We start from the raw sequence: 10,527 nt of genomic DNA on the forward strand, positions 1-10,527 counted from the left end.
TGTGTAAATTTACCTGGTCCTCTTGTTCGGGATGAGGTGAATCAAGTAAGTTGAATGAAGGCCGGGAAGCCTGAAATATCTTTGTAGGTAGATACATATGGACATCTGCAAGAGGTTGACATTTATGGAAAAGCTTAGATAATTAAGAGATTAATAAAAATGCACAGTTGACCTCAACAATGAAGTTACATATGGGTTAGTTCCTTATGGAACAAGAATGGGAAATTTACCCTTTCTTGGTAATTGCAAAGAAAAGATACATGAAGGTCAGATAAATCAATGGATATTTGATTAATTAATAAATATATTTTGAATAGAATATCTAGAATTACAGCATCAGCTGGACATATAAGATGTTAAATCCTATGAATGTAATCAGTACCACAATGGAGCTACTACTGATACTTTTAAAAGAATAAACATAAAACAGAAAGAACCAAGTTACATTTTATATTTCCAAGATTCTCCTAGGAGAATATCTGGCAGCTAGGATTTAGAATTCCTTGAGAATAGATAAATGAATGACCCTATCTAGGAAATAAAAAAATGTAGTGGCTGAGCAACTTTGAGATATTTTAAGATTTTCACTTACAGTTCATGGTTGAAATACTTACCATAACCTCTAAGGAGAGATTTTCTTGCCATTTTTGCCATTTTACAGATACAGAAAGAGAGATACAGAGCCCAAATAACTGTTTAAGCAAGTAAATAGCAGAGCTGGGAATTAAGCTCAAGTTTCCTAATTCACAATCTAGAAGTATAACTTAATAAAGCTGAAGTCTTTGCATAAGCCCTTTGTCAAGGAAGCATAGACAAATGCTATATATGCTAAGTTTTCCCCTTTTCTAATTGTTAAATGATTCTCCAGTGATCATGTTTAATACTTTGGTTAGTAATGGTCAATAAAATTTTAGACAGTAAAAGCATGCATCTCATTCTTGTCATCTGTGAAATGTTAACATTTAGGTCCTCTAGGTGTGGCCAATGAGCCCTTCTGTTCCTTCACATGCAGCTACCATACAGGTACTGAACACTCTTAGGAACTATGACTACTTCTGGCAATGTGTACTAGAAAAAACATCCTCCACTGCAGATACTACTGAGGAAGGGTAGTGATCTTGGGGAGAAGAATGACAAAGTTGTCAAAGAATGATACTGTAGTTGATAAACAGCTCTATACTGCTGAACCAACTGACTGTATAAGTTACAGCTGGCTTAAGGAGCCAGATGTAGCTTACTTAAGGCAGAATATCTCCCTTTCATTGCAAGACTATCTTGTAATAGTCTGCAATGCTTTCTCTTTAAATAAAAGTACTTCCAAATTAGTAAATTTTCCAAAGGATGAAAAAATTCTTTCCACATTTTAATACTTTGATGTTAAAACTGAATATGCTTCATACCTCTTATTCTGTCTCTTCCTTCTATATAAATGGATAAACCAGACTACCTAGCACTATACTATAGCAAAAAGTGAAAAAGTTGAGTGTTGGTCACTCAGTCATGTCTGACTCTTTGCAACCGCATGGACTGTAGCCTGCCAGGCTCCTCTGTCCATGGATTCTCCAGGCAAGAACACTGGAGTGGGTAGCCATTCCCTTCTCCAGGGTATCTTCCTGACCCAGGGGCTGAACCGGGCTTACCTCCATTGCAGGTGGATTTTTTACCATCTGAGCCATCAGGGAAGCCCTATCTATAGCAAAAGTACACCCAATTATTAATTTCACAAATATTTGAACATCTAATATATTCTAGGTGCTGTTTGAGATGCAGTGAACAAATAAAGCAGGAACTTTATTAGTTCCTGCTTACACTGTAATAAACACCCCACCCCCATCCTGGGCTCCACGTCATCCTGTTCCTGACTCCAGTGAGTCATGGCATTACTCACTCTGTACATGCAGCTCCTTGGCCTTGGTCACCAAGGACATTAAATCGCAGGTTGTTTGCACAGCAGTTCGGAACCGAGTTAGCCCTCCCTTCTGTGAGGTAGGGGCTAGTTTAGGATGGGGAGCAGTGTGTGCCAAAAGGTGATCTAAATAACGAGCAACTTCATCACCAGAGCGAGCTGCAAGGTTAGTGAGGAGAGGGGGGAGAGAAAAATAAATATTTTAGTAACTTCACAATCTACCCCACCAAACAGAATGACTGGTCCTGTGCCCACATTACAGCACCAGAAACATGTTGTTTTAGCTCATGGGGTTAAAAAAAAGTTTGTGATCATTTTACAATCTTTACTATTCAGAAACCATGGCCATTTACCAGGCTCCACCTATTCCTCAACCTTGTTGGGGTAATACTACTTTTAGGTCCTGTGAAAGTAGTATGAGCTTATTATAGGCAAGGTGGAGCATTGCATGATTTATGTATGTGTATGTGATGGTAATGTTGGTGGCAGTGGAGGAGGAGGAGGAGAAGGAGGAGTAGAACAGGACCCTTTGGATCTCACTGGTATGAGGAAACTTGTGAAGAAGGGGAAAAATCTTCCACTAAACATGGAGCTTAGCTGAAAACAGATTCCACAAATGGCAGCTACTATGGCTAAAAAAGGGAAAAACCCCACCAATCTCCATGTGGCACTGGTACCAAAAGAACCACTGACCACATGTTGGTCTTTTTTAGTCACTGCCTTCATTTATTAATCAAATATTTATTGTCCACAATGGACCAGGTGGTGTACTAGGTGCTGAGGTTTCAGTGGTGAAGAAGACAAATATGGTCCTTATTCTCTGGGGTTCTCCCTCTCCCCTACACCTTCTGTAACATTATCTCTGATTATGGATAATAGAAACAAAAAAAACCCATATTCTGTGGATGTTTAACATTTCGGATTTTACATGAACATTTATAGTTGGAAAAGCCCAGTGTTTGGATCAATAATGAAGTTTGCTATATCAGTCATGCATCATCTGGATTTTGGTCATCTTTGGGGATTTCTTCAGTTGTATTTCTGTTCTCTGAGGTGACTAATGGGAACTAGCAAAGCTGCAAGAGTGGACCTCACACTCAGTGACATCTTAATGACAAATACTATAACCTTGATTACAATCTAGACACTTGAATGGAGGATTATGAAGAATATGATAGGGATGGCAAGCAATAGAGACATGTCCACTGTGAGACCACCAATGAGTAAACCCAGACAGAAGAAAGTGACTAAGATTGCATAATATCAAACTTAATAAAACATATCATTAAAGAGATATATTTAAGAAAGTAATCTGAGAGAATGAGTGTTACAGATGTAAATTACAACTACCTATGGAATAGCAAACAACACCAGTATATGATCAAAATAATGATTTTCAAAATATTTGGTTTTCAAAACATCTCAGCTTATGCCAAGATAGATATCATGACTTTGGATATTGCTGATAACATGAAATAACCTTGTATTTACTGTACTCTTCAAACAAAGAAATTCATACTATTTTAGATCTTATGAAAACAGTGAATTAAATGGTACTTAGGTGAGTATACGCTGAACCCAAGTGAGAAAACAGTCCTTCTGACTGCTAGTGTGCTGGTTTATTGTATATAAGATTATGCTTGCTAGCTCACTGAGGAAAGCTAATTTATTTATTTTTTTCTTCTTTCCAACATACCACTATTAAGATAAAGAAATTGGCTGCCTTAACATACAGGTTAACAGGCAAATACCTGGACAAAGAAAGTAGGTAGACCATGTTTTACATAATTAAAACAATAATTCATTCCCATCAGCCCTTTCTCCTTTGGGATTCAAATAATGTAATGCTAGCCCTGCTTAGGTCAGCATTTTAATACTTAAAGTGTTTTTCAGGCATTTAAAATTTATTCCCTCACGATGCTATCTCACTATATCATCTTTGTATGCCTAGAAGCCAATTAGATTTTATTTTGCTTTATTTGTCTAGTTTGTAATATGAAAGCAATAGGCATACAAAATCAGTTTTTTTAAACTATAGAGACCTTCCCAGAGTTTCTGATGTGTCCCTGTAATATTCTATATAACCCTAATGGAATTTCATATTTTTGTGCTTTTTAATGTCAAAAAGCAGTATGCATATGTCTAGTTTTTCCACTATATACTTGATTAAATATCTCTCACTCACCACTGCTTCTTTCTATTCTTAAAGCACCAGTCATTTTATGTACCTGGGAGAGAAGTCTCTCCTAACCTTAATAAGGGATAGTCCACCTCTATACTCCACAATCACCACACGGATATTAGACCAGAAACCAAAGGTAAGTAGAAGTATGAAAAGTGAAGCCAAACAATAGTAGGAATCTAGGTGTATTAAACAGGAGTGAGACTGCTGGCAGTGAGAAATATTAAGGAGGATGCTCAATAATACTTTGTGTTCTTGTCCAGCAAAGCCAGTGACTTTATGAAGCCTTCTTACCATTACTGGATAAACCATAGCCATTAATCCAGTCACCAGATTCCAGCTCATTATCATAGTCATCATAATCTTCACTGTACAGTTTACCCTCAGGTCCAGGGTCCATGAAGCTCAAATGCGTGCAACAAGATGTTGTCAAAAATTCTGACAATTTACCTGTTTGAATCCTGAAAAGAGGGTAAATAAAACACAGAAAATCAGAGGAAATTCTTTTTAAAACAACACAATTTAGTGGGAAAAAAAAGATACCTGAAATGTTTTGTTGGGGGATTACTACTGTTTATACATTAGTACAAATTTTTAAAAGTGAAAATTTACAGCCCTCTTAGACATTATATAGTATAGGTTAGGGTACCATGTTAATAAAGACTACAATTATGGGTTCACAATCCACCAGCAGATCAGTTTTTCTCTCTTACACTGCCACACACTATGTTGTTAACTATGCTGAACATGTGGCAAAAATTTCCATTAGCTGCAAGATAAGCTTGGACAGAATGAAGATAAATCATCTCAAATTTGTCACATCATTTCAAAAAATACTCAAAAAGACCATTTTGAAAAGAAAAAACAGTATCTGACAATTTTAAGAATTATAGTAGATTGTAAGTCATATTCCTCCCTACTTATAAAGCCAATTGCAAAACTCAAACCCAAAGGGAAACCCAATAGTACTGATTTTTAAAAGAAGTCCAAAAAAAAAAAAGAAGTCCAACTTGAGGGGGCTCCCAATGACCAGATCTCAATATGAACACTGAAATAAACAATGGAATGGAGCATGACATACTAATAAAATAAGAATCTATGACTATACTGACAATAAAACTACAAAATAAATGGGGTAAGGGGGAGCTTTTTAAAAATTTTTATTTATTTTATTTTTTACAGATGGATTTCAACTAGTACATGTACAAAGGATGATAGAAACAATAGAAACACAGAATTTTACAGCCACATTTTACAAAATACAGTCATTTTACAACCACATTAATAATAACTGATTCATCAATGGAAGTGAAAGTCATTTGGTCAAAGACTGTTAGAGAAAGGATAATGGAGTCTTGAGGGGAAGATTATGAAGAATACGGAGAGAAGCACTCTTCTCATGGAAGGGCTGGCAAACAAAAGACACATCAATTGTGAGGTCACCAATGCGTAAACCCAGACAGAGGAAAGTGACTCAGAAAATACCACTTTAACCAAGTCGAGAGGCATTCTGCAAAATAACTGACCTTCTTTCTTCAAAACTACAGTGAAAATTGTCATGAAATATTAATGAAAGGCTGAAGGATTGTTCTAGATTAAAAGACATCAAAGAGATATAATAACTAAAATACAGTGAGTGACTTTTTATTGGATCTGGAGCAGGAACAAAGCTATGGGAAAACATTATTGAGACAACTGGGTAATTTTGAATATGAGCTCTATAATAGATTCATGTCAATATTAAAATTTCTGAGTGTGCTGATTATATTGTAGTCATTTATGAGAATGCCCTCTTTCTTAGAAGACAGAAACAAGTATTTAGGGTTGAAGAGTCATGATATCTCTAATTCTCACACACTTTAGCAAAAAAAAGTGTGTGTGTGCACATATGTATGTGTGAGACAGGGAGGATAAGGAACAAGGGAGTGAGGGAGGGAGTGGAGGAAGGAAGGGAGAGAGACAACACACAAATGGGACAGATGTTAATAACAGGTGAGTCGAGGGAGGGTATATAGTATTCAATAAGATTCTTGCACATCTGTGTCTACTTAAAAATTTTCAAAATAAAAACTTAGGCAAAAAAAAGAAAAACAGTCAGAACTGAATAGTCCAACAACCTTCTTTTCTCCCTCCTTCCTTCCATTCCTTCCTTCCAGAGTAAGTTTCCTGACCTGCTGAATTTATGGGGTATGGGCAAGGAACAGGGTGAGGAAAAATTCCAACTCTTCTCAGTAATATTAAATTCCTTGATTCAGTCTATCAAATACCAGGTCATTGGAATAGGATGGGTATATGTTGTTAAAAGACACAGAGAAAGGCATCACCAGTTTACCATTTCTATACCCAGCATCCAAACTTCATTACATTTCACTGAAGAGTGCATAGAGGTCACATACCTTGCCCCACCAAAATATCCATCCTGCATTTTTCGGAGTGCTGCCAGGATACTTGAATTCAAGCTGGTTCCATCTTCATCTGAAAGAGAATTTTAAAACAATCTTTGTGGTTTTAACTTTGAAGTAAAGGAAATCCTTCAATTATATCAAACCAACTTTCTGGTGGTAATGGTACAAATGAGACAATCCTCATTGACCATTCTCTATTTCAACAATTCATGTGAGAGCCAATAAAGCTGCAGAATGGGAAATGGTAAAGGATGAAACCAAGAGATGAGAGTTCCTCAAAAAAGATGGTATCTTATTCATTATAAGTACTTAGCACATTGCCTGATTGCAGAGCACGGAATGACTACTGAATGCTGACAAGAATAACAGCAACAATTTGTTGAATGTTATGTGCCAAGTACTGCTCTGAACATTTTATGTATTATCTCATCCAATGAGCCTTGGTTTATGTGTGTGTATGTGTGTAGGCATAAAAATTATTTAGAAGGCTAACAGTTATCTGATTTTATGTGAAGAGGATTATACTACACATATTCTTTTGTGATCCAATTTTTCTAACTTATTCTTTGTAAAAGCTAAAAAATGATTCCATAAGAGACACTTAGACTGCTGTATTATAAGCAACACTGTGATGCAATCTTTCTATTATTTCCTTAGGATAAACTCTTACAAGTAGAAGTGTTAGAGCAAAGGAAACACAAAAACTTTTATAGATTGCCAAGTTACACAATAAAAAAGTTGTGCCAATATTGCCACCATCAGTATATAAAGTGATTGTTTCACCACGTCTATAACAATAATGGCATTGACAATCTTTTTAATTCTTGCTTATATGATACATTAAAATGACATTGTTTTCATTTTATTACTAGTAAGATTGAGCATGTTTTCATATATACACTGGCCATTTGTATTTCTTTTATGAATAGCTGTGCATGTTCTCTTCCCTTTTTCTTGCTATTTGGAAACTTAAAAAAAATTATTTATTTTTTTAATTGGTGGAAAATTGCTTTACAATTCTGTGTTGGTTTCTGCCATACAACAATATGAATCAGTCATAATTATATATATATATCCCTCCCTTCTGAGCCTCCCTCCCCTCCCCCCATCCCACCCCTCTAGGTCATCACAGAGTGCCAAGCTGGGCTCCCTGTGTTATATAGCAACTTCCCACTAGCTATCTGTTTTTTTTTAATTAATTTGCTTATTATTTTACTTTACAATATTGTATTGGTTTTGCCATACATTGACTTTAATCCTCCATGGGTGTACATGTGTTCCCCATCTGTTTTACACATGGTAGTATGTATATGTCAATGCTACTTTCTCAACTCGTCCCACCTTCACCTTCCCCCACTGTGTCCACAAGTCCATTCTCTACTAGGTTCATCAGTACCATTTTTCTAGATTCCATATATGTGTTAATATATGATACTTGTTTTTCTCTTTCTGACTTACTTCACTCTGTATAAGAGGCTCTAGGTTCATCCACTCACTACAACTGACTCAAATTTGTTCCTTTTTATGGCTGAGTAATATTCCATTGTATATATGTACCACAACTTCTTTATCCATTCATCTGTCGATGGACATCTAGGTTGCTTCCATGTCTTAGCTATTGTAAATAGTGCTGCAATGAACATTGGGGGTACATGTGTCTTTTAGAATTGTGGTTTTCTCAGGGTATATGCCCAGTAGTGGGATTGCTGGGTCATATGGTAGTTTTATTCCTACTTTAAAAAACGAATCTCTATACTGTTTGCCATAATGACTGTATCAGTTTACATTCGAGGGTTCCCTTTTCTCCACATCCTCTCCAGCATTTATTGTTTGTATTTTTTTTTGATGATGGCCATTCTGACTGGTGTGAGGTGATACCTCATTGTAGTTTTGATTTGCATTTCTCTAATAATGAGCAATGTTGAGCATCTTTTCATGTGTTTGTTAGCCATCTGTATGTCTTCTTCAGAGAAATGTCTGTTTAGGTCTTCTGCTCACTTTTTGACTGTTTTTCTGATATTGAGCTGTATGTGCTGTTTATATATTTTAAAGATTAACTCTTTGTAGTTGCTTCATTTCCAGTTATTTTCTCCCATTTTGAGAGTTATCCTTTCATCTTATTTATAGTTTCCTTTGCTGTGCAAAAGCTTTTAAGTTTAATTAGGTCCATTTGTTTATTTTTGTTTTTATTTCCATTAATCTAGGAGGTGGGTCAGAGAGAATCTTGCTGTGATTTATGTCAAAGAGTATACTGCCTATGTTTTCCTCTAAGAGCTTGATAGTTTCTGGCCTTACATTTAAGACTTTAATCCATTTTGAGTTTATTTTTGTGTATGGTGTTAGGAAGTGTTCTAATTTTATTCTTTTACATGTAGCTGTCCAGTTTTCCCAGCACCATTATTGAAGAGACTGTCTCTTCTCCATTGTATATTCTTGCCTCCTTTGTCAAAGATATGGTGTGTCCATAGGTGTTTGGGTTTATCTCTGGGCTGTCTAGCTTGTTCTACTGGTCTATAGTTCTGTTTTTGTGCAAGTACATACATATTGTCTTGATGAGTGTAGTCTGAAATCAGGAAGGTTGATTCCTCCAGCTCCATTTTTCTTTCTCAAGATTGCTTTGGCTCTTCAGGGTCTTTTGTGTTTCCATACAAACTGTGAATTTTTTTTTTTGTTCTAGTTCTGTGAAAAATGCCATTGGTAATTTGATAAGGGATTGCATTGAATCTGTAGATTGCTTTGGGTAGTATAGTCATTTTGACAATATTGATTCTTCCAATCCAAGAACATGATATATCTCTCCATCTGTTTGTGTCATCTTTGATTTCTTTCATCAGTGTCTTATAGTTTTCTGCATACAGGTCTTTTGTCTGCTTAGGTAGGTTTATTCCTAGGTATTTTATTCTTTTTGTTGCAGTGGTGAATTGGATTGTTTCCTTAATTTCTCTTTCTGATTTTTCATTGTTAGTGTATAGGAATGCAAGGATTTCTGTGTATTAATTTTATATCCTGTGACTACTAAATTCATTGATTAGCTCTAGTAGTTTTTTGATGGTGTTTTTAGGGTTTTCTATGTATACAAACAGTGCATCTGCAAACAGTGAGGGTTTTACCTCTTCTCCAATCTGGATTCCTTTTATCTCTTTTTCTTCTCTGATTGCCATGGCTATGACTTCCAAAACCATGTTGAATAATAGTGGTAAGAGTGGGTACCCTTGTTTGTTCCTTATTATAGAGGAAATGCTTCTTTCACTTTTTGGCCACTGAGAATAGTGCTTGCTGTGTATTTGTCATATCCAGCCTTTATCATGCTGAGGTATGCTCCTTCTGTGCCAATTTTCTAGAGAGTTTTTTTTAATCATAAATGGGTGTTGTACTTTGTTGAAAGCATTTTCTGCACCAAGATGATCATATGGTTTTTATCTTTCACTTTGTTAACATGGTATATCACATGGATTGATTTGCATATATGGAAGAACCCTTGCATCCCTGGGATGAATCCCACTTGATCATGTGTACGATTCTTTTCATGTGTTCTTGGATTCTGTTTGTAGAACTATACTGAGGATTTTTGCATCTATGTTCATTAGTGACATTGGCTTATAATTTTCCTTTTTTTGTGGAATCTTTGTCTGGTTTTGGTATTAGCGTGAGGGTGGCCCTGCAGAATGAGTTTGGGAGTTTCCCTCCCTGTGCAGGTTTTTGGAACAGTGTGAGCAGGATAGGTGTTAGCTCTTCTCTGAACTTCTGGGAGAATTTTCCTGTGAAGACATCTGGCTCTAGGCCTTTATTTGTTGAAGATTTTGATCCCAGTTTCAATTTCAGTGCTTGTGATTGGTCTGTTCATATTTTCTACTTCTTCCTGGTTCAGTCTTGGAAGGTTGTACTTTCTAAGAATTTGTCCATTTCTTCCAGGTTGCTCATTTTGTTTGCATAAAGTTGCTCAGAGTAGTCTCTTATGATCCTTTGTATTTCTATGTTGTCTTTTGTAGCTTCTCCTTTTTCATTTCTAATTTTATTTGAGTTTTCTCCCTTTT

At 36.0% G+C, this 10,527-nt stretch overlaps 1 protein-coding gene across 5 annotated transcripts in view; it reads right to left on the minus strand.

Annotated features, from left to right (window-relative positions):
- The window catches only part of PHKA1 (phosphorylase kinase regulatory subunit alpha 1), a 155,685-nt gene that overhangs the window by 40,407 nt on the left and 104,751 nt on the right, over positions 1 to 10,527 (minus strand). For 3 of the 5 annotated variants that reach the window (XM_020871662.2, XM_020871661.2, XM_020871663.2), the window contains exons 17-20: positions 6,485 to 6,563; positions 4,383 to 4,549; positions 1,889 to 2,065; positions 14 to 105 (exon numbers count right to left, since the gene is read on the minus strand). In XM_020871662.2, the coding sequence (XP_020727321.1) occupies positions 14 to 105; positions 1,889 to 2,065; positions 4,383 to 4,549; positions 6,485 to 6,563 (515 nt within the window). The remainder of the gene's footprint in view (positions 1 to 13; positions 106 to 1,888; positions 2,066 to 4,382; positions 4,550 to 6,484; positions 6,564 to 10,527) is intronic. The other 2 variants (XM_020871664.2, XM_020871665.2) reach the window with 1 other exon arrangement.

Source organism: Odocoileus virginianus, unplaced genomic scaffold (assembly GCF_023699985.2).
Source record: "Odocoileus virginianus isolate 20LAN1187 ecotype Illinois unplaced genomic scaffold, Ovbor_1.2 Unplaced_Contig_28, whole genome shotgun sequence".
Taxonomy (NCBI): domain Eukaryota; kingdom Metazoa; phylum Chordata; class Mammalia; order Artiodactyla; family Cervidae; genus Odocoileus; species Odocoileus virginianus.